Raw genomic sequence first — 24,921 nt, forward strand, 5'->3', positions numbered from 1 at the left:
GAAAAAGAGATGCACACTGTAAGCCCACTTTTGAAAGGGTTGCCTCTCTGATAGCTGAACATCTGTGATTATCATTGGTTTTGCTCCCAATGTCTTAAATGGTGTCTATTTTTCCAGCTTTCCTAGTTTGCAACAGAAATAGCCATTATAAATTATCCCACCTAACCCCAAGGAATTTGTGTATGTTTTTATGAGGGGGGGTTGTCTCTTTATGCTTTTTCTATTGATTCCATATATTATTCATAACTTTATTGACTCAAATTGATCATCTTATATTTCTGTAGATTAGAGATCTAACAAGGGCCGTACATGGTAAAATTTAAAAGTAACTGTTGTATGCCTGTCTCCTTTCACCCGTCTCAGTAATAGGTGCTGTATCTGTACATGGTCTTTCTGAGCACTCTTTCTAGTCAGATCCTTCTGGCTTGTTTGTATATACATGAGATGAATATTCCTATTTGTAGTCTGAAAACTAGAAGGGAACCATGTTGTATTGCAGTCTGATTTGTCTCTAGGGTCAGAATTCCCCGCCATGCCATACTTGATCCAGATGGGCAGTGTTCTGTGTGAGTGGTGTTAGCAACGTGTTCTTAAACCCCTTAATACAGCCCCTCTACTTATTTTTTCATTTGTCAATCTTTGTCACCTGGCTATGTGACAATCAAGAAAAAGCCCTAATGGGAAGTTTGAAAACTGATGATTAAATACTTACTTAGGCACTAACTATAAAAGGAAACTAATTTAACTCTTTTAATAGTAGAAAAAAAATGTTAAAAAGTAAAGAACCAATAGAAACATATGGAATTATTCATAATGATAAAACCTAAAAGTCTTCACAGCTAAAATTATATGTATATTTTCAAAAAGGATTAACTTAATTGTTTATTATTCACTGGTGTTTTGGCAATAATTGTCTTTTTTTACCTGAAGTGGATGGGCCATTTCTCCGCCAATGCTATTCCTTGTGTGTTTCCATTACCTGCTCTTTTTACTTCTGTTCATGTTGTCAAAGGAGTGAGAGGTGATGGCCAAGGTTAGAACAATATTTAATATGAAATTATAGGAAACACACTTGTGAACTGACTGTGACAATTACACTTGCAAAACTAGATCAGATGACCCTGTTTCCAATGCCCTACTATCTAGAAGAAGTTAAGCATGGGCACACTGGCTCTGTGTGTTTGTGCCAACTAACGCACATTTCAGGTTTTTTTTTCTTATTTATCATTTTGGCCTATCATCAGTAAATCTTTTCTGTAAATCACGGGTGCATGCTTGCTTGTGTGTAATTTTCTCAAGTATTAGTATTTATGCCTCAGAAGGCAAGAATAATCTTTTTGGAGTTTATATAAAAATATGTATGACTTTATTAACTTGCATATTTTGATACATCCACTACCATTTTTCACTGCTCATAAAGTATCCTCTGAATGCCTAGTCTTTACTAACCAGTACAAGAATAATCTTTTTGGAATTTATATAAAAATATATATGGCTTTATTAACTTGCATATTTTGATACATCCACTACCATTTTTTCACTGTTTATAAAGTATTTTCTGAACGCATAGTCTTTACTAACCAGTACAACCCAGTTAGAATAAAAATAATGTGCTCTTTTGAAAACATGTATATAAGTAACATTATACAGATTGAGGTTATATTTAATATATATACTTATACATATATGGGAAAGGGAAATGATGAGGGATATGTGGGAGGATTATCTAAAAACAAGAGAAATAACTTTAAAAATGTTACTGAGAAATAAAGCATTCGCCACAGTTTCTTTCCTTGGATATCCAAGTACTTGATTCAGTGAGACGGGAGGGGCATTTTCTGCAGAATCGTAGCCACCATGTTGGAAGGGATGCAAATCTAATGGAAATCTTTTAATTTTTCAGGATGAGAGAGACACAGAGAAAGATGAGGAACTGGAAATGAAACGAGGTCTTCTATATAGAGACTCTGCCTATGACAGTGACCCTGAATACAGGTATGGACTTGCTTTTGTGTATGGAGATCTTTCTCATAGCTAGCATAAAAATCACACATTGCTCTCTCTTCTAGATTTTAGTTTTATTTTTCTAGTTACAGGTCTGCATGTCTGCATGTGGGTATGTGTGTGAGTGCACATGCCTGTAGGGTCTGGAGACACGGGACCTCCGTGAAGCTAGGGTTAGAGATGGCGGTGAGCCCCCCAACACTGGTGTTGGGGTCTAAACGTGGGTCCCCTGCGAGAGCAGTAGGCACCCTTAACCACTGGGCCAGCCCTCCAGCTCAGCTAAAGCTTTTTATTACTGAAGCTTTTGTTGTTGTTTTAAAATAAAAACACTTCGGAAGGTAGGGAGATGTCTCAGTAAAGAGCTTGCGGTGCACTGGAAACAACCTGACTTTCCAGTCCCCAGATCCGTGCTGGGGGCAGAAAACAGATCCAGCTGTGCACTTGTGTTTGTTATCCCAGCACTGCGAGGGCAGAGGCAGAAGGGTCTACGGGACCTCTTGGGTAGGTAGTGCACCTGCATTGGTGAACTCCAGATTCAGTGAGAGGCCTTGTCTCCAAATAAGGTGGAGAACAACTGAGAAAGACACCAGACATTGACTTCTGCCTCGACACACACATGCTCATCCATTTGCACATGTGTGGTCACACTCGTACGCACACACATGCACTCACATTCATATACACATACAAATGGCCAACTCATGATGATACATTTGGGATTTATTTGACTAGTCAGCAAATCCACATGTTTCATCATACATTTATCCTAAACTAAAAATTGTTTCCATAATAATTTTAGACAAGTTACTCTTTTCAAAGTAACGGAAGAAAGAAATCTGTTCTAAAATTTCAGGGATATTAGTAATGAAAATATTTTTGAAAGATTATACTAGCAAATTTTATTTTCAAAGTTCTGTTCAAATGGCCATAAGATGCAAAATTAAAAACTATGAACCATGGGTATTTGCAGTCATCATTGATGCCGTACCATGGAGTACTTTATGGGTTTTTCATTATGAAATTTTTTAGGGACTATTCTCTATGAAGTGGAATTAATTTCTTCCTATCTGGAATTTGCACCAAAATCTCTCATCTTTTCCGTGGTAAGCTTGGCTGGAACCTCTATTAACATGTGAGGGCATGGCATATGAGTGTGATCTCCTTTCCCAACGTCATTACCTAACAGTCAAGAGGTAGCCTGGGCCTCTTATTGTAGGTAGATTTGTAAGTAAAACAGTCAAAAGAGGAAAAAAACAGGTTCAAAGCACACAATTTATGCAGAGCCTTTTCTCCTTTGTTGTTCTTTCTTAAAACACTCTTCTCTAGATTGCTATGCCAACTAGTATTTTGCCAACTCAGTGCAAACTGAGAGGAGGGAACCTTTTTAGTCAGAAACCCTAAGTAAGCAAAATTAAAATTAAAAAGCTTCAGAAATGAAAGATTTAACTTGACTGGAGAAATGGCTCAATGGTTAAATTCTGTGCTCATTTTTGGTGTCCTTCATTTATGTTCATTCTTGGGCCAAAGATTGGGTCAGTCAGGCCTTCAGAATCTTTTACAGGATTGTTTCAAATATTTGCCCTGGAAACTCCTCCTCAGGTATCAGTGTGTTGTTTTAGTTCATCTTCAATTCCCATGCTTCCTGTTAAGTGGGACTGAGAAGTAGGCACCTTCTCAGAGCAAGTCATGAAAGGTTTTCTTGCTAGAAAGTCATTTTGAGAATTTTTTCCTTAAGGAAGAAAAATAATTGACTTATGAGTAACTAGTCTTTAGTGTATCCTTATGAGCCGACTTTTGGCTAATGCTGAAAAGAGATAGAAGATGGCAACATAGCATTTTCTCCCTGTACTTACTGACTATGTTTAAGAGTACTATGCCTTTGAATGCTTCCCAAGTGTGGTTCATATTAGAAACATTTACATCCCCTCTTAAAGATCCAAAGTCTAAGGACTCCACCTGAGGTATATTCTACTGGGAACCTGGGCAGTGGCCCAGCAACCTGAACTGTGACAGTGACTCTGGTGCATATTAATGCTTGAGAAGCATTTCTAAGTCTTATTGATACATACAATGGTTTGTAAGATTCACTTTTGAATAGCATTTCTAAAACAATGTTATCAGACCATAATATAGCCGTTCCTTGTTATCTGTTCTAAAGCCTCAGACTGAGTCTTTTCCTTTCCTCCTACCATCCATCCATCGCTCCATCCATCCATTGTCTAGAGCATGTACAGCATGCTCAGGACTTTTCTGCATGTTTTATTCACTGTGATTTTTACTTGATAGAAACTATTTATTGAGTTGTATGACAAAAAGCCCATATCTTACAATCTAAAATACCTATAATCATACAAACTCAAATGTTACAACTTTAAAGTGCTAAGCATACCAGCATCTTAAAATCTTTCTCAGTTCTGATTCTTTAAGTATAAGTAGTACATTGTATTTTGTTACTTATGTGTCACTTTTCTGTTCTTGTGATAAAACAACATAATCAGGGCATCTTATAGAAGAAACTATTTATTTGGGCTTATGGGTCCAGAGAAATAAGAGTCATCATGGTGGAAATGCATGGCAACGATAGGCAGGCATGGCAGCTGAAGCAGGAAGCTGAGTGTTCACACCCTCAACCTCAAGCATGCAGCAGAAAGAGAGGAATGGAAGTAGCTGTGCTCTACTCATAAAGCCCACCCTCAGTAGCATCCTGCGTTCAGTCAGTTTGCACCACCCAAACTCCCCACATAGCACCCACTGCGGCCAAGTGTCCAGTGCTGGATAGTATAGAGGACATCCTCATTCAAACCACGTGTAACCACCTGGCTGCTTCTTAGAATTACTATTGTTTGCTTAGTGTATCCATTTTCAGACCTCCATTTTATGTAAATATGTGTATTATGTATAGATGTGTATATACTTATTTTATCTGAAGACAGTTTATGAGAACTGAGTCATTAGCTGTGTGTAGAGAGCTGTAAGCTTGATTTTCATTTGAACTGACAAAACAAAAAATCAAAAACCACAACTACCCAAGCCTCAAATGGTTCACATTTGTTTTCTAAATTAATCACCAATAATCCTTTTTCTTCCTAGTCCATTCCAAATTGCTTAAAACATTTCTCTTTTATTCATATACTATAGGCGTCAATAAAACATGTATGTAATTTGTCATCTATACTTTATTTTTTTTTAATTAATTTATTCATATTACATCTTGATTGTTAGCCCTTCCCCTGTTTCCTCCCATTCCTCCCTCCCTCCCACTTCCCCCCTTCTCCCCTCCCCTATGTCTGTGATTGAGGGAGACTTCTTCCCCCTATGTATGCTCTAAGATTATTGAGTCTCTTCTTGGTAACTTGCTATCCTTCTTCTGAGTGCCACCAGGCCTCCCCATCCAGGGGACATGGTCAGAAAAGGGGCACCAGAGTTCACGTGAAAATCAGATCTCACTCTCCACTCAACAGTGGAGAATATCGTGTTCGTCGGCTAGGTCTTGGTAGGGGTTCGAAGTTTACTGCCTATTTCTCCTTGGCTGGTGCCTTAGTTTGAGGAGGACCCCAGGACCCAGATCTGCCTGTCATAAAGTTCTTCTTGTAGGTTTCCAGGACCCTGTGGGTCCTGTTATTTCCCCATTCTTCCATGCTACTCTCGCCTAAAGTCTCAATAGGATGTCCTCTCCTCTGACCCACTTTCTTGGTAAGTAAGGTTTTTCATGGGACGTATCCCTTGGACTAGTGTTTTGATATAAGTGAGTATATACCGTTTGTCTCTTTTTGCTTCTGGGTGAACTCACTCATTATGATAATTTCTAGGTCAATCCATTTGTCCACAAATTTCGGGAATTCCTCGTTTTTAATAGCTGAGTAATACTCCATAGTGTAAATGTACCATAGTTTCTTAGTCCATTCTTCTACTGAGGGACACTTAGGCTGTTTCCATGTTCTGGCTATTGTGTATAAAGCAGCTATGAACATGGTTGAGCATATGTCCCTGTTGTGTGTTCGAGCATTTTCTGGGTATATTCCAAGGAGTGGGATAGCTGGGTCTTGAGGAAGCCCTATTCCCATTTTTCTGAGAAAACGCCAGATAGCTTTCCAAAGTGGTTGTACTAGTTTGCATTCCCACCAGCAGTGAAGGAGTGTTCCTCTCTCTCCACATCCTCGCCAACATGTGGTGTCATTTGAGTTTTTGATCTTAGCCATTCTGATGGGTGTAAGATGGAATCTCAGTGTCGTTTTGATTTGCATTTCTCTGATGCCTAACGAGGATGAGCATTTCTTTAAGTGTTTCTCAGCCATTTGATATTCCTCTGTTGAGAATTCTCTGTTTAGTTCTAAGCCCCATTTTGCGATTGGGTTGTTTGGTTTTGTGGTGTTTAATTTCTTGAGTTCTTTATATATTTTGGATATTAAACCTTTGTCAGATGAAGGGTTGGTGAAGATCTTTTCCCAGTCAGTAGGCTGTCGCTTTGTTCTCTTGACAGTGTCACCTGCCTTACAGAAGCTTCTCAGCCTCATAAGGTCCCATTTATTAATTGTTGACATTAAGGCCTGGGCTGTGGGTGTACTGTTCAGGAAGTTGTTTCCTGCGCCTATGTGTCCCAGGCTCTTCCCCACTTTTTCCTCTAACTGAGTTAATGTCTCTGGTTTTAAGTTGAGGTCTTTAATCCACTTGGACTTGAGTTTTGTGCATGGTGACAAATAAGGGTCTAATTGCATTTTTCTACATGTAGACATCCAGTTAGACCAGCACCATTTGTTGAAGATGCTATCATTTTTCCATTGAATAGATTTGGCTTCTTTGTCAAAAATCAAGTGAGCAAATGTGTGTGGGTTCATCTCCGGGTCTTCAATTCGATTCCATTGATCCACCAGCCTATTACTTTGCCAGTACCATGCTGTTTTAATTACTGTTGCTCTGTAGTACAGCTTGAGATCAGGTATGGAGATTCCTCCGGAGGATCTTTTATTGTATAGGATTGTTTTTGCTATTCTGGGTTTTTTATTTCTCCATATGAATTTGAGAATTAATCTTTCAATATCTTCAAAATATTTTGTAGGTATTTTGATAGGGATTGCATTGAATTTGTAAATTGCTTTTGGTAAGATGGCCATTTTTACTATGTTAATTCTCCCGATCCATGAACAAGGTAAATCCCTCCATCTTCTGATGTCATTTTCAATCTCTTTCTTCAAAGGTTTGAAGTTTTTTTCAAATAAGTCCTTCACTTGCTTGGTTAAAGTTATTCCTAGATATTTTATATTGTTTGTGGCTATCGTGAAGGGAGTAGTTTTCCTAATTTCTTCCTCTGCCTGTTTGTCATTTGTATACAGAAAGGCTACTGACTTTTTCGAGTTTATTTTGTATCCTGCCAATTTGCTGAAGGTGTTTATCAGCTGCAGGAGTTCTCTGGTGGAATTTTGGGGATCGCTTATGTACACTATCATATCATCTGCAAATAGGGATAATTTGACTTCTTCCTTTCCCATTTGGATCCCCATGATCTCCTTTTGATGTCTTATTGCTCTGGCTAGAACTTCAAGAACTATATTGAAGAGATATGGGGACAGAGGGCAGCCTTGTCTGGTTCCCGATTTTAGAGGGATTTCCTTGAGTATCTCTCCATTTAATTTAATGTTGGCTGTTGGTTTGCTGTAAATAGCCTTTATTATGTTTAGATAAGTGCCTTGTATTCCCGATCTCTCCAGAACTTTAAACATAAGTGGGTGTTGGATTTTGTCAAATGCTTTTTCTGCATCAAGAGAGATGATCATGTGGTTTTTCTCTTTCAGTTTGTTTATATGATGGATTACATTGATGGATTTCCGTATGTTAAACCATCCCTGCATGCCTGGAATGAATCCTACCTGGTCATGGTGGATAATGTCTTTGATATGCTGTTGTAATCGCTTTGCGAGTATTTTGTTGAGTATTTTTGCATCAATGTTCATAAGAGAAATTGGTCTGAAATTCTCTTTTTTTGTTGGGTCTTTGTGAGGTTTAGGTATCAATGTAATTGTGGCCTCATAGAAGGAATTTGGTAATGTTCCGTCCATTTCTATCTTTCGGAATAGCTTGACTAGTATCGGTATTAACTCCTCTTTGAAGGACTGGTAGAATTCTGCGCTGAAGCCATCTGGCCCTGGGCTTTTTTTGGTTGGGAGACTATCAATGGTTGCTTCTATTTCTATAGGCGAAATAGGGCTATTTAATTTGTTTATCTGGTCTTGGTTCAATTTTGGCAAATGGAATCGGTCGAGAAATTTGTCCATTTCCCTTAAATTTTCGAATTTTGTGGCATAAATGCCTTTAAAGTAGGTTCTTACGATTCTTTGTATTTCTTCAGTATCTGTTGTTATGTCTCCCTTTTCATTTCTGATTTTGTTAATTTGGATAGTGTTTCTCTGTCTTTTCGTTAGGTTGGCTAACGGTTTGTCTATCTTGTTAATTTTCTCAAAGAACCAGCTCTTGGTTTTGTTGATTCTTTGGATTGTTCTCTTTGTTTCTAATTTATTGATTTCAGCCCTGAGTTTGATTATTTCTAGGCGTCTACTCCTCTTGGGTGTTTCTGCTTCTTTTTTTTCGAGAGCTTCCAGATGTGTTGTTAAGTTGTTTATGTGGGATGATTCCATTTTCTTTTTAAAGGCACTTAGTGCTATGAATTTTCCTCTTAGCACTGCTTTCAGTGTGTCCCACAAATTTGAATATGTTGTTCCATCATTTTCATTGAGTTTCAGGAAGTCTTTAATTTCTTCCCTTATTTCTTCCATGACCCATGTGTCATTAAGTAGAAAGTTGTTTAGTTTCCACGTGTTAGTATGCTTTTTGTTATTTCTGTTGTTGTTGAAGTCCAACCTTAGACCATGGTGATCTGATAAGATACAAGGTATTATTTCAATCTTCTTGTATCTGTTGAGGTTTGCTTCGTGACCAACTATGTGATCAATTTTAGAGAATGTTCCATGGGGTGCTGAGAAAAAGGTATACTCCTTTGCGTTTGGGTGGAAAGTTCTGTAGATATCTGTTAGATCCATTTGATTCATGACATTGGTTAATGAGGTTATTTCCTGGCTTAGTTTTTGAATCAAAGACCTATCCTTGAGTGAAAGTGGGGTATTGAAGTCGCCCACTATTAATGTGTGGGTATCAATAAGTGGGGCAAGCTTTGTTAATAACTCTTTTACAAATGTGGGAGCCCTTGTATTTGGAGCATAGATGTTCAAAATCGTGATGTCTTCTTGGTTGACTTTACCTTTGACGAGTACGAAGTGTCCATCCTCATCCCTTTTGATTAATTTTGGTTGAAAGTCTATTTTATTAGATATTAGAATGGCTACCCCAGCTTGTTTCTTGTGACCATTTGCTTGGAATATTTTCCCCCAACCCTTTACTCTGAGGCAATGTCTGTCCTTGTGGTTGAGATGTGTTTCTTGAATGCAGAAGAATGTTGGGTCGTGTTTATGCAACCACTCCATTAGTCTGTGTCTTTTTATTGGAGAATTGAGACCATTGACATTGAGAGATATTAATGACCAGTGATTGGTAAGTCCCTTCATTTTTGGTATTTGTAAGAGTCAAGATTTTGTGAGGTTGTGATTTTGCAATGGTATAGTTACCCATTTCCTATGTAGTTTTGGTTGTAGACCAGTTGGGGTAGAGTTTTCCTTCTAGTAACTTCTGTAAAGTCGGATTTGTGGCTAGGTACTGTTTGAATTTGTTTTTGTCATGGAATATCTTGTTTTCACCATCAATGGTTATTGATAATTTTGCTGGATATAGTAGTTTTGCCTGGTATCTGTGTTCTCTTAGGGTTTGCAGAACCCCTGTCCAGGCCCTTCTGGCTTTCATGGTCTCTGCTGAGAAGTCAGGAGTAATTCTGATAGGTTTGCCTTCATACGTTACTCGGCCTTTTTCTCTTGCCGCTTTTAATATTTTTTCCTTGTTCTGTATATTTTGCGTTGTTATTATTATGTGACGGGAAGATTTTCTTTTCAAGTCTATTCTGTTTGGTGTTCTGTAGGCCTCTTGTATGCTCGTATGCATCTCCTTCTTCAAATTGGGGAAATTTTCTTCTATTATTCGATTAAAGATATTTTCTGGACTGTGGAGTCGGTTGCCTTCTCTTTCCTCTATCCCTATTATTCTCAAGTTTCGTCTTTTCATGTTATCTTTTATTTCATGAATGCTTTGTGTCAGGAGCTTTTCAGATTTAGCATTTTCCTGGATGGTTGATTCCAGTTCTGCGATTGTATCTTCAAGTCCCGATATTCGTTCTTCCATCTCGTGCAATCTGTTAGATAATGCCACCTCTGAGATCTTTGTTTTCTTCTTTGATGCCTCTTGATCACGTTTTTCTTCTGTGTGTTCCTGTATCATAGCTTCCATTTTTATCTTCATGTCTTGGACTGTTTTAATGATTTCCTTCATCTGGTTATTTATATTTTTCTGAAATTCTTCAAATGCCTCTTTATATGATTCTTTTAACTCTTCAGCCCTCTTGTTTGCCTCCTCCTGCAATTGTTTACAGATTTTAATTGTTTCTTCCTTTATCATTGTCTTCACTAGGGCTTTGAGGTCCTTTTCTTGACTATCCATTGCTGTTAGGTTCTCCAGGTTGTTTTCATTGGGAATGCTGGGATCTGGAGGTGCCAAACTGTTTTGGTTTTTGTTAGCATTCTTTCGTTGTCCTCTTGTCATTTTGATGTCTCTGATGTTGGAAGATATTTTGTAGTGACCTTCGCTGGTTGAGAGTGGTTAATTGATGACTGATTATAGGTCAGGTGCTCTTGCCTGTGGGGATCAAGGAGTATTTCCGTGGAACAGGTAGTTGATCTGGTTTCCCTTCTGGTGATTTTCCTCTGCACCGTGGGCTCCCGGCTGAGTCATCCAAAGTAGATTTCTCTTTGGATTTTACTGCTGTGATTCAGATCAGCAGTTTTGGGACCTAGATTAAGGTCCACACACAGACGTTCTGGTTGTGTAGGTTGATCTCTGCTGCCTGTCCTTCCTGTGGCTTTGTAGTCAAGATCCCAGGTAAATCAGATCTTCTGGAGGTGTAGCTGTCTTTTAGGTCTGTCTCTATACCCTGTAGAGGTGTTCACCTTCTCCCAGAACTCTATGCCTGGAGGGACCAAGGTCGCTCCTGGTCCGCAATTAGATACTGCAAGCAAGACCCACGTTTTGTCTCTTGATATTGTGAGATTGCCTGCCTTGTTTGGGCCAAGAGCCCCTGATAAGCTCTCTATTCCAGGGAGTGCAGGACCAGTGCCTTGTGACTGGGTGGGTAGGCACAATAGCAGGAAAGCTGTGCAGAGCTCTGGAGAAAGCCCGCGGGTTGGAACCAGATCTTCCCGCCGAGCTCTGATGCTCCACTAATGCTCTGGGTCAGCAATTAGACACTGCAAACACGACCCACCCAAGTCTCGACTCCCGATAATGTGAGAGTGCCTGCCTTGGTCGGGCCAGGGGCCCCGGATAGGCTCTCTAGTTCAGGGAGTGCAGGGCCAGTGCCTTGTTACTGGCTGGGTAGGCACAATCGCGGTGCAGAGCTCTGGAGGAAACCCGCGGGTCGGAACCAGGTCTTCCCGCCGGGCTCTGATGCTCCACTAATGCTCTGGGTCAGCAATTAGACACTGCAAACACGACCCACCCAAGTCTCGACTCCCGATAATGTGAGAGTGCCTGCCTTGGTCGGGCCAAGGGCCCCGGATCGGCTCTCTAGTTCAGGGAGTGCAGGGCCAGTGCCTTGTTACTGGGTGGGTAGGCACAATCGCGGTGCAGAGCTCTGGAGGAAACCCGCGGGTTGGAACCAGGTCTTCCCGCCGGGCTCTGATGCTCCACTAATGCTCTGGGTCAGCAATTAGACACTGCAAACACGACCCACCCAAGTCTCGACTCCCGATAATGTGAGAGTGCCTGCCTTGGTCGGGCCAAGGGCCCCGGATCGGCTCTCTAGTTCAGGGAGTGCAGGGCCAGTGCCTTGTTACTGGCTGGGTAGGCACAATCGCGGTGCAGAGGTCTGGAGGAAACCCGCGGGTCGGAACCAGGTCTTCCCGCCGGGCTCTGACGCTCAGCTATCGCTCTAGGCAAGACCCACGTCTCCTGATATGTCTGTGGAAGCAGTTCCAAGCTGACTTCTCACTGCCGCTGTTTGCAGGCTCAATCCACTATGATTGGTGTTAGGTTGGGCCCTGGATAGCCAGCGAGCTGCAGTCCCTCCACCTGTTGGGACCCTCCGCTGGCGTTTCCACTCGCCCCAGGAGGGTGATCTCTGCAGTTTGGGGTGGTGTGGAAGGAGGAATCCTAGGGCAGATTTCCCCTCTTCATTGAGACTCCTGGTTAGAGTCTCCGGAAAATCCCTCCCCAAACAGCGAGTCGGTGCTTTCTATGCAGCTGTAGTTTGCATGTGGATTCCGTTCTAGAGTTTGGGGAGTGCGTTTTGCACCTCCAGGATGTTTGTCCCCGGGGAGGGGGGTGGGCCCCCTGTTTGGACTGCAGTCTTTGGGGCCCCACTCACCTACAGTTCTCAAAGTCCAGCAATCTGTTTCTCTATTTATGTCCCTGGTCTTCTCGGAGTAGATCAGATACGCGGCTTATTGGTCGGCGCCATCTTGGAATCCCCCCTATACTTTATTAATAGTTGAAATTATTTAGTTCTTTTATCTTTGCCTCTGTCCTTTTTTGTCTTTTTTCTGCATAGCAATATCACAGTTCAATAAAGAGCTGTCTATTCAAGTAAATAGTCACTTTGTTGGAAATATGTGCTGCATATACTACAATAATATCATCCCTTCTTTGAAGCCAGTTGATGCAGTATTTATAACACGTAGCAGAGATTTACTGAACGATATGTGAACAGGTGCTAAGCATATTATTGATAAAATAAGAAGTGAAGTTGTTCTAAAAGCCCATTTCTATGATATGATTTTTAGTGCCTTACCCACATTTTAAATTCAATAATACACAGCAATTAAAAAAATTAATTCAGTTGTTCACAATTTATAGGGGGTTCTAGAATATCTGGAGATAAATAATACTGTGCTTGGGATCCTGATGTTTGTGTTTGCACTTCTCTATAGACTTCATATTAAGGCTCATTGTGCTCAATGAGGTCTTCGGTATTTTACAATTCAGACCTTTACTTATACACACACACACACACACACACACACACACACACACACGCACACACACACACAGTCTTATTCCTTTTTCTCCCATTCACTATTCCTTCACCTCTGCTTTTACTTCCAAATGTTATGTACTCCGTTTTATAAATCCACTGAGTTCTCTTACGATAATCTGTATGTTCGTGGATGGAGGGTCATCTAATAGAGCACCTTTAGCCTCTCAGGGCCATACCCTTTCCAACAGCCACAAGTTGCCAGTAGCTCTTCAGCTATGGATGGGACTTTGTGAGCACCACTCATCCATGCTGGGATTTTGGCTGTCCTGGTGCAAGTGTCAGACTGTCACAGCTGCTGTGAGTTCCTGTGTGATGGGTGTGTCATGTCTGGCAAATTCTGTTTTACTTTAGATGTTCACCTACTACCTACTACCTCTGGATCTTAGAATCTGCTTCTTTTCCACAGTGATACCTAAGCCTTGGAAAGAGGTGTTAAACAGATGATACAGATGTCCCATGATACAGCTCTAGCTGAGCACTCCACAGTCTTATTCTGTGCATGTTGACCAGTTGTGAACCTCGGTGTTTTTCTCTATCTACTGAAAAAAGTTTTCCTGGTAGAGTTTGAAAATACACTACTCTGTATGTATAAAGATAGGAACTTAAAGGACAGCTGATTACTATGTCCATTCAGAAGAGTAATGGCATTCAGCTCTCTGCTAGGGAATATGACCTGTTTAGCCATAGGTTATGGCCCAAGCGATAGTGCCAGATACGAGTCCAATGTTGGAGCATTTTAAATTCAGTCAGAAAGTGGTTGGCTTCTCCCGTAATATTCATTTGTGCAACTGCAACATGAGTGGTCATACCTTGCCAGGCCAGTCCTTATTGTAGCTCATAGCTGAGTCAGACCGTTGGTTTATTGTTCTCACAGAGTCGTGTGCACAGAGCCTTCCCGCTCTACAGCTGATGTTAGAGCTTCCCTCTCTACTATGAAACCTATAAGGATGAGATTGTGTAGGGGTTTAAGGTTTACCGCCTGTATTGTCCTTGGCTGGTGCCTTAGTTTGAGCGGGACCCCTGTGCCCAAATCTGCCTATCATAATGTTTTACTTGTAGGCTTCTAGGACCCTCTGGGTCCTTCTACTTTGCCTTTCTCCCATGATTCTCTCATCTAGAATCCCACTAGAATGTCCTTTCCTCTGTCTCAGTTTCCTGGTAAGTGAAGGCTTTCGTGGGACATGCCCCTTGGGCTAATATGCAGATATAAATGAGTATATACCATTTGAGTCTTTCTGCTTCTGGGTTAACTCACTCATTATGATCATTTCTAGCTCAATCCATTTATCCACAAATTTCGGGAAGTCCTTGTTTTTAATACCCTACCCAGATCTAGCCAATGGACGGAACACTCTCCACAGTAGAGTGGAGAGTGGGATATTACTTTCTCACATACTCTGGTGCCTCACCTTTGACCATGTCCCCTGGTGGGGGAGACCTGATGGCACTCAGAGGAAGGACAGCAGGTTACCAAGAGGAGACTTGATACCCTATGAACATATAGAGGGGGAGGTAATCCCCCTCAGGAACAGTCATAGGGGAGGGGAGTAAGGGGAAAATGGGAGGGAGGGAAGAACGGGAGGATACAAGGGAGGGGATAACCATTGAGATGTAACAAGAATAAATTAATAAAAAAAAATGAAAAAAAAAAAAAAGAGATTGTGCTGGCTAGTGCTAGCTTGATTTCTCCATGCTCTGGAGCTCAGGTATATGGTATCTGTGGCAACTGGGTCCTTGCCCTTAAGTTTCGAAATACTCAAGAGTGATAGTTAATACCCTATAAGGTTTTGAGGAGGGAATTGGCAGAGAGTGGGGTTCTGGACAAACTGAGAAAGGGGTAATTCATACCTAACACTGGGCTTTTTATCTGGTAGACTGGATTTCTGAGAGAGGCGCCCATCCCCTTGTTGTAGGGTCTACTAAGCAACTATAATAACAGGTCTCAATATGTCATTTTCAAAGGTCTTCAGAATTGAGGTATACCTCCCTGTATTTCTCCGTCCTCTCACACCCAGCTCATTAACACTTCCCATATCATTACTGAGCGTTCACTGTTCATGCCATGTGCTTTCAATCCCCTAGAATTTCAACCCCCATTACCCAGAACCCCCCTCCCATGACCCCTTACTTGTTTTCTGTCATATATATGGGTACTATAATTTAGACACATATATCTAAAGTTTCAAAAATAACATTTATATATATAAGCGAGTACATGCAACCTTTGTCTTTCTGGGTCAGGAATACTAGATGTTCATTTCTAGCTCCATGCATCCATTTACCTGTGAATTTAGCAATTTCATTTTCCTTTACAACTTAATATTCCATTGTATATATGCATGGCATTTTATATTATCTGTTCACCAGTTGATGGTCATCAAAGCTGTTTCCATTTTATTGCTATTGTGTAAATAGGGCAGCAATGAATATGGATGCCCTGTAGGACGATATAGAGTCCTTTGGGAATTTCTTTTTTATTTCTATTTTTATTAATTTATTCATATTACATCTCAACCAGCATTTGTTGTCCTTTTACAAATATTTTTATTATAATTTATCCACATTACATCTGGATTGTAACCCACTAGCTCTTATCATCCTGTTCCTATCCTCCTTTTCTCTTCTGCCCTATTCCTCCCCCTCCCCCTCTCCCCCTACTCTTCTCCCCTATGACTGTGACTGGACCCCCTGTATATGCTCATAGGGTATCAAGTCTCTTCTTGGTAGCCTGCTATCCTTCCTCTGAATGCCACCAGGCCTCCTCATCAAGGGGACGTTGTCAAAAATGGGGCACCAGAGTTCGCGTGAAAGTCAGACCTCACTCTCCACTCAACGGTGGAGAATGCCTTTGGGAATTTCTTAAGGAGTCAGATAGCTGGATCAGACAGCCAGTGTATTTCCATCTGTCTGAGAAAATTTCAACTGAATTCCTTAGTGGCTGGAAAAGTTTGTATCCTCACCAGCAGTGAATTAAGTGTTCCCTTTCCCAACATCCATACCAGCATTTGTTGTCCTTTTACAGCTATTTTTATTATAATTTATCCACGTTACATCTGGGTTGTAACCCCCTAGCTCTTATCATCCTGTTCCTACCCTCCTTTCCTCTTCTGCCCTATTCTTCTCCCCTGGGCCTGTGACAGGTGGGGCCCTCCTCTCCCACCTCTCAGCTCTCATCTGGATAGCCTGCAGCCCTTCCTCTAAAAATCTTGTCTGTACTGACTGGGGTAAGAGAAAATCTCAAAGCAGTTTTAATTTGCATTCCCTGCTGTTGACCATTAAGGCAAACATACAATTATTTCTCAGCCGTTTTTTTTTTTTTTTTGAGACCCTTCTGCTTAATTCCATTGTCCTGTTTTAAATTGAGTTTTTTGTTTTCATAAGGTTTTTTTTTAATTATATGATATCTTCTTTGTCACTTAGTGACTGTACTGCGTATGAATATTGGCATTCTTGTGAAAAAGCCCTTTCCTGTGCCTGGAAGTTCAAGAACATCTATTTTCCAATGGTTTAAGGTATTAGGTCCCATGTTCATATTCTTGATCCATTTGGAGTTGCTTTAGGCAAAGTAGGAGATTTCATTCTCCTACATGTAGACATCAAGCTTGACTGGGACCATTTGCTGAAGTTGTCTTTTCTACATTGTATGTATTTGGCCTCTTTGCCAAACTTCAAGTGGCTCTAAAAGTGTGGCTATGTATTTGGGTCCTCAGTTCTATTCCATTGATAAGTGTGTCTGTTTTTATGCCAGTACCATGCTTGGGCATCATGGTGATGCCTCTTGCAGTGTTTTCATTGTTCAGGATTGTTTTGTTTTTCCTGGGTCTTTGTATTTTCACATGAATTTTGAGACTTTTTTGTGAGGAGTTGTGTTGGCGTTTTGATGGAGTTTGCAGTGAATTTGTAGCTTGATTTTGATAGTATGTCCATTGGTAATCTTACCAATCTTTATGCATCGGAGGTCTTTCCATCCTCCGATATCTTTATCAGTTTCTTTCTTTGATGTCTTACAATTCTCGTTGTACAAGCCTTTTTCTTCATTGATTAGATTTATTCCAAGGTCTTTCATTTTGAGGCTATTGGGAATGGGGTTGTTTTCCGTAATTTCTCAGCAGGCTGTCGGCATATAGGAAAGCAACTGGGTTTGTATGTATGATTTTTATATCCTATGACTTTGTTGAATGTATTTATCGTCTGTGGAAGATTTTCAGTGGGTTTGTAATATAAATTGGGATACTTTGGCTTCATTTTTATTTATATTCTCCTTTTCTCCCCCTTTATTGCTCTAGTCAATACTTCAGGCACTATAATGAGTAGGAGTAGAAAAGGTGGACATCTGTGTCTTGCTCCAGATTTTATTGTTTAGATTGGTGTTGGCTTCTATGTTGTCTTATGTTGAGATGTGCACCTGTTTCCCTAGATCACCCAGGACTTTTATCACGAAGGGGTATCGAATTTTGTTAAAAGCACTTCTGCATCTAATGAGCATGCATTTTCTGAATTTGTTGGGTGGATTACTTTTATTGATTTTATTCATCTGTGAATTTGGGGCATGAAATAGATTTCATCTGAGTAGATGATATAAAGATGGGTTCTTGAATTCAGTCTAAAAATACTTTATTGAAAAATTTTGTATCAGTGTTCATCAGAGAGATTTACCTGCAATTTCATTTTTGTTTGGTCTTCATGTGGTTTTGGTATCAGGGATCTGAGGTATACTTTTTTTAGTTTTTCTTTGATGGTCTAGTAGAATTTTATGCTGAAGTCCATCTGGCCCTGAGGTTTTTTTTTTAGTTGCAATATGTTTAATTACCCATTTCTATTTCATTGGTATAAGTCTGTTTAAATTATTTACCCCATCTTGATTTAACTGTGGTAAGCCATAAGAATCTAGAAATTCACCCATTTATTTTAGTGTCTTGGTTAATTTGGCTAAAAGTATTTCATTAAAAATTTAAAGAACTAACTCCATTTCATTGATTACTTGTGGTTTTTGTTTCTGTTTCATAATTTCAGCTCTAATTACCTCTTCCTACCTGTGTATGGCTGTTGTGCCTTAAAGTATATCATTAAATTTTTAAAGTTGAGATCACTCCTTTTTTTTTTTTTTTTTTTTTTTTTTTTTTTTTTTTTTTTATGAAGACACTTAGTGCTACAAACTCCTGTTAGGACTACCTTCATTGTGTCCTATGGATTTGGGTATAGTGTGTTTTCATTTTCATCCAATTCTAGGAAGTTTTAAATTTCCTTCTTGATTTCTTCCTTGACTCAACTCTCATTCAATAGTGTGTTGTTTAGTTGCCACAGATTTGTGTTCTTGTGGTTTCTACTGCTGATGACATTCAGTTTTATTCCATAAAGGCAGATAGAATGCCACTTTAGCTCTGCTATACAGAGCCTTGTCAAGTTCATAGTTAATCCTAAAGGGGTTTCTGTCATATATCTATTGACTAAAAGTCAGGAAAGTAATAATTTTAAGGCAGTCTTGAGGCATGTATTGTCTAATGGAACCAAAGCAGTAGTGAGTCCATTGTGACAATACAGTATTTTATGAAAACTATTAAAAATTTGGTTTGTAGTCTAAAGAGAACCCCTACCACTGTTAAAAATTAGTAGTCTTTTTAACTACTTACTGTTAGAGAGGTGAGTAATGATGTAGTTTAGAATTGGAGGGGGGAGAAAAAGGCAAAGAAATGATAAAAATACAGTACTTCTATATTTTTTAAAAATACAAAATTTAAATTATAAAGGTAAATCCAACTTCAGTTGAATAAATTTATTGCACTGTACTTAGTATTAAATAAAACATGTAATCAGAGAAGTACACTAGTACCTTATTATATAGTAAAGGTGATGACTGAGGGCCACGGTAAGGCAGAAACAGATTTGTATTTAGCAAAATAGTAACAAGCACATGGATTAAAGAAGACAAACAGTCAGAAAACAGTCAAGCAAACTAATGTGAGGGACAGAGAAGGTGGGCACATAGGCTAGCAGATCTAGTCACAAAGAATAGAGATATAAGCAGATTTTTCACTAATGAATTTGTCTATGGTTTTCCTGTATATGACTCAAATATTCAAAATAGTGTTACAGTGACAATAGGGATTATATCTGGAGAAAATGTATATGAAAATATTTTAATTAAATTGTCTAGACTATTTCCTTAACAAAACTAAAAACAGAAATGTGATTGTGTCAAAATACTAGCAAAGAGACTTGGCAAAAGTGTTTTTGAAGCTTATACTAACAAAATAAAATGTTCAATAATATTGTATTTATTCTTTGAAACTTTCATATATTTTTTTAAATTTGTTTTTTGTTGTATCTATCCACCCATTTACCCCTTTCCACTTTCTCCTCGTACCTCCCATCCCATTTTCCTTCCAACTTTATACCTTCCTTTTGTTAATTCTCTGAGCTCTATTAATGCTGACCATGAGTACATGGCTGTGGGCTGCTATACGTGGTGCAGGAGCAGCATACCAACAGCCATGTCTCCAAAGGAGAGCGACTCGCTAAAACATTAGCCTTCAGTTGCTAGGATCCTCTGCACAGGGTGGAACATTGAGGCCCCCTCTCCAATTTGTGCTGGAATTTTCACTGACTTAATCTTGTACAAGTCTTCTTCACATAACCACTGTTGCTGTGAGGTGACATGTGTGACAGCCGTATCATGTCCCCAAATCAGCATTTCACAGCTCTCCTCCCTGAGCTCCCAGCTCTTACTTTCTGCCTTGACATCTGTGATATTATTCACAAAACCTTGGGTAGGTGCAGGGGTTGGGGTGGTGATGTTGACATAAATGACCAAGCACAGCTAAGTGCTCAGTTATTTATACTCAGTGTTCTGACTGGCTATTACTTTGCACTAACCACTAGCCATTGGAAAAAGAAGCTTCTCTGGGCAAAGCTGAGAGTGACAGAAATGAGTAAAAACATAACTATTTGGAAGATAGTTTGGCAGGACACCTCTGTAGCATAAGAGTAACAGTAGGCTTCCCCTAGGGCCTGTGGCCTCCCTGGATATGAACTTTTACAAGGTATGCAGTACAAGGCATGAACTTATTTCTATGGAGGGAGCCTCCTGTCTGATCAGAAAACAGTTGCACCATGGGCACATCTTTGCCTGCAGGTTGGTATTGTAGAATGCAGTGTCCAGTGCTGAGCAAGACCATGGCGTCTTTTCTCCCCAGCAACCTGCATAGCACCAGTAGGAAGAAGTTCCCTAGTCTGCTGAAGTGGATTTACTGATGTCCAGAATCTTACTCTCTTGTTATGGTGGGCATCCAAGATCAATGGCCTGTGTTGTTCTGGGTGCCTCTGAGGCCTCTGTAACTTGTACGGAGGTGGCATGTGTGTGTGTGATTTGATTTGAAAATATAAATATTTTGTGTATTTGAAAATTTTTATGTAAAAATACTATGTATATAAGTGAGGTAGGGTTTTGGCCCAATTTTCTATCTTTAAGTCACTGGGATTGCAGACATGAATCACTAGGCCTGGATTTTCCTAAGTATTAATTTCTATCTGTCTACCCACTTCCAAATGTGAGATTGCTGATAAGCATATAGAAGTGTTCAACTTAATGCATATAATCATTTCTTTATCCCAAATACTATGCCATGCACTTTCTATGTATTCTCTTGAATTGTAAAATTATGTAAAAATGTAATTAAGGAGGTTGAAACTAAAAACCCAGGGTTCCAGAGTGTACAAGGAATTTTGGCTTTAGACACTCTGTTCTTACATTGACTGTATCACAGTATCTCTGCTGTTTTTTGTTTTGTTTTGTTTTACTACAAGGTCTCTCTATATCGACCACGCTGGCCTCAGTCTCACAGAGATTGCCTGCCTCTACCTCTCAAGTTCTGGGATTAAAGTGTGTGCCACTATGCCTGGCTTCTATGCTGTTTTACTTTACTTTTAATTCCAACACAGTTTGTTTTTTTATTTTATGCTTCGTAGTTTCATATAAACAGTTTAGTTTTTCCTTTATAGAGAGTCTTCTTTTATAGAAAGGCAAAAGCCTCAATGCATTTTATTTCTCACAGTCCCAACAGAGCATCACACATCAAGTGCTCTGTAAATATTTGAACTCATACTAGTGCCTTAAACTTCATTGTACTGTTGTTTTAACCTGTTTTAAAAGGCAGTCTTTTCTCATCTTTTCCCATAGCACCTTTCAACGGCCCCGTGGCTCTCTCCATTTGGATGAAGGTGAATACTGGCCCAACAGAGCAGCCTCCTTTAAGGGGAAATCCCACCGACCTGTCTTTGAGAACAGCATGGACAAGATGTACAGGAACTTATACAAAAAGGCCTGTAGTTCTGTTTCTCATACACAGGAAAGCTTCTGAGACCATCTACTATAAACTGTATCCATGTCACCTTCTCAATGAAAGCGTTTGATGTGATCTATATTTGTATGCCTTTCTTTAAAACAGGTGTTCACTGAGTAACAGACTTGAACCAGCATATTCCTTCAAGTGGTAAACTGTGAGCCAAGCCTTTATTACTGAAGAATGTGCTGTTTCCAGTGTCAAAAGTCCACGATTCAGTCACAACCTCTAATTTGTGACTAGGCTGTCCTGCCACATTAGCTCCTACTCCCATCAACAAACTAAAGAATAGGTTCTTTCTGGGATGTTCTTTCATTTTCATTTCCTTTTGACTTTCTTTTCATCTGCTTGGCTGGTGATCTTTTCTGGGTAATATTTAACTAATATCAGCTCACTGTTCTCAGTAATGAGCAAAAAGATCTCTGCAGAAACGAATTTCAAGAGTTTAAACCTGTTTTAACCAACATTTTCTACCCTTTTCCCTTTAGAAGAGGCTACTGTATTTCTTAGGTCCTAAAAATGAGCTTTCTTTGTAAAACTTACACAAGCATTCACTGTTCTCTGGAAGACTCGCTGAGTTACCCAAATGTCTGACAGCTAGGTTAGTTCCCTAGTAGACTATGAATGACCCCAAATGTAGCTAATATTTTAGTATTGAATTGTTTGCAATATTTTCTTCTAGGGAAATACATTTTGATGCAAACAGAATAAATAAAGCAGCCTGTGTTAGTAAGCATGTAGAAACTAAAAATAAATAAACGAAAATAAAAGAATTATATTGTAAATTACCTCTGGTATTTTCATAGGTATCCCATGACCCAGGCAACTAACACCCACACTTTAAGGGGACCATGGAGCAATGAAATTACCCAGTAGGTGTCATTCAGAAGACACTCATAATCCTATTGGTGGGCTGATAAAATGTGTCTCCTCCCACTCCCCACTCTCATGAAGTCAGTGACACTTTGTAAGTACAAAGAAAATGATTACCATTTTTACCAGAGTAAAGAGAGGTAAATTGGGACTGAGAAGTGAACTTCTGCCTGAAGAGTGAGGAGTTGTCTACACGGCAATGTTTTCTCATTGACTGTTGACTCCACCATTTGTTAATTCAACTTTTTTGATGTAAAAAGAAAACAATCCTTGACTCACACTCCATTTAAATATGAGATTAAAGTATGACATACATTATGAAATGTCGTAATAGAACTTTTAAATGTGTCAAAGCATTTCAGCTTGGCAGTGTGTGATATATCAAAAACACTATTGGTAAAGGCATGGGTGAGTGAGGCTTCCATCTCATCTCTGCCATTTTCTAGCTGAGTCTCTTGAATTCTGCACTTAGTTTCCTCAGTTGCCATAGGAAAAATGTGGAGTATGCCCCAAAGCATGTCTTGTGGATGAGAACCAACACTCTATGGAGTATGGGGACATATGTCTGACCTCTACACACACACATGCACTCACACACTCAGAGACCCATTGCTAGAATGCTAGGAGTGGAGGGTGCTGCAGATGTGGGAATAGCACCTATAAGCTGACCCTTGGCATAGGTTCCCACAGACACAGGGAGCCCTGCACGTTAGAACCTTTAGTGGCTGTGGTGTGCTTTAATATCCAGCAGAAAATCTGATGCACAACTGATATTCCCTAAACACTTAGGGAATTTTCTAAGAACATTTGTTACTGTAACCATCACTCCTTGCCCTATACCATACCCCCAAATGGCGTCCTGTGATGTGTTTGGACACAGGCTAACAAAATGCTGCATTATATAAAAACTGAGTTCCCTGAACATAGCTTAGTTATTATAATGGTTTATAATATGTTCTAAAGATTAACATGAATAATGAACTTTTAAAAACCCACATCTGGGCATTGAAGAGATCACTTAGTTGAATGCTTGCTATGAGCAGGAGGACAGACTGCAGATCCCCAGCATCCATGGAAAAGCTGAGTGCAGCAGTGCTCCTCTGTAATCCCAGTGCTGAGGAGGGAAGAGCCCTCAAGTGCACTGGCCAGGAATGCAGCTGAATCTGAGCTTGAGCTTCAATGGAGCGAACACCATGGCACAATAGATAAACTGGGTAGTAACTGTGGAGGGTACTTAATGGGCAGTGGCCTCAGGCCTTGGCGCACATGAGCAAACGCACACAAACATGGTCACATACATTCCACATCCTGAGTGAAAATTGGTGTATTTTACTTTAGGGGGGAAAAAGCTATAAGTTAATTCATTTAAAATTACTTTTTGGCCAAACATGGTGACACAACTATAATCTCAGCACTTAGTAGACAGAGGCAGGAGGATTGCTGTAAGTTCAAGGGCAGCCTGGTCTATATTGTGACCACCAGGCCATCCAGGACTACACAATAATATAACTTTGTCTCAAAAAGAAGAAAAGAGAAAAGGAAAAAACCCATTAAACATTTCTATTTTCATAAAAATACCTCAATAAATATAAGTCCTTGCTACACTTGTGACTGCCATTAGGTATGGTGAGAGCCACTGAAGGCCATGTCCCAAAGGGAGCTGCGGAAGCTGCTATTCTGGAAGGCGTTTGCTTGAGTTCATTTTGGCATCTCTATGAAGGATGAGAACAAATTCCTACACATGTAACACCTTTGATGATTGTCTGCCCGTCCACTGTTCCGTGGGGGGAAGGATGGTCCGTTCCTCCATTGTTGAGGGTTTGTATACTGTATCGTGTGTGTAGAAGAATGCCTTTGAGGACTAATACTATTTTTTTATTATTAATAGAAATTTACTGTGTCTCATATAAATCTAAATAATTGTTGGACTTCATTTGAAAGAAAAATAGACTTTTCTCTTTCATGTATTTTTTTTTCTATTTAATTTTAAAAGGCAGAGATAAGAGGATCACTGAGTTTGAGGCCAGTTTGGGCCACAGAGTGAGATCCTGTCTCAAAACAAAAAGCAACATCTCAGGAAAGTTAAGGGGAAAAAGCGTTAGTCAATGAAGAAATAAAATCCCTGGTTCTATTAGTTATAATTTCGAATCATTAATTCTTACTCAAATTTGATTCTTCAGACATATGTGGTGATAAAGAGATCGATTTAAAACAGTCTTCAGCTCTCTGTTATTGTTTACTGCATTAATGTGAATGATCAGGAAGTCCCAGGCAAGAGAGTTACAGTCTGGCTTCGGAGATTAAAAGCCAGGAGTAAATACAGAGGTCTGGTAATGCACTTAATTATTAATAATTGCTTTACTGAGATACAACCCTTTGAAATATGAAGTTCAGTGGTTTTTACACTGTTTCTGAGCTGTACAACCACAACCCAGAACAACCATCCCCAGAATAAAACCTGTATATGAACAATAACCACTTCCTGCTGCCCTTGCCTCCAACTCATGGAAAGCACCAGTCTAT

At 39.7% G+C, this 24,921-nt stretch overlaps 1 protein-coding gene across 2 annotated transcripts in view; it reads left to right on the forward strand.

The window, feature by feature from the left end:
- SPATA6 (spermatogenesis associated 6) overlaps nt 1-24,614 on the forward strand; it is a 103,459-nt gene extending 78,845 nt beyond the window's left edge. For both annotated transcript variants that reach the window (XM_084787077.1, XM_084787078.1), the window contains exons 12-13: nt 1,904-1,995; nt 21,363-24,614. In XM_084787077.1, coding sequence (XP_084643203.1) covers nt 1,904-1,995; nt 21,363-21,543 — 273 coding nt within the window. In that variant the 3' untranslated portion in view covers nt 21,544-24,614. The remainder of the gene's footprint in view (nt 1-1,903; nt 1,996-21,362) is intronic.
- Nucleotides 24,615-24,921: the final 307 nt, after the last annotated feature.

This window comes from Acomys minous (genome assembly GCF_964271855.1).
Source record: "Acomys minous genome assembly, chromosome: 6".
Lineage (NCBI taxonomy): Eukaryota > Metazoa > Chordata > Mammalia > Rodentia > Muridae > Acomys > Acomys minous.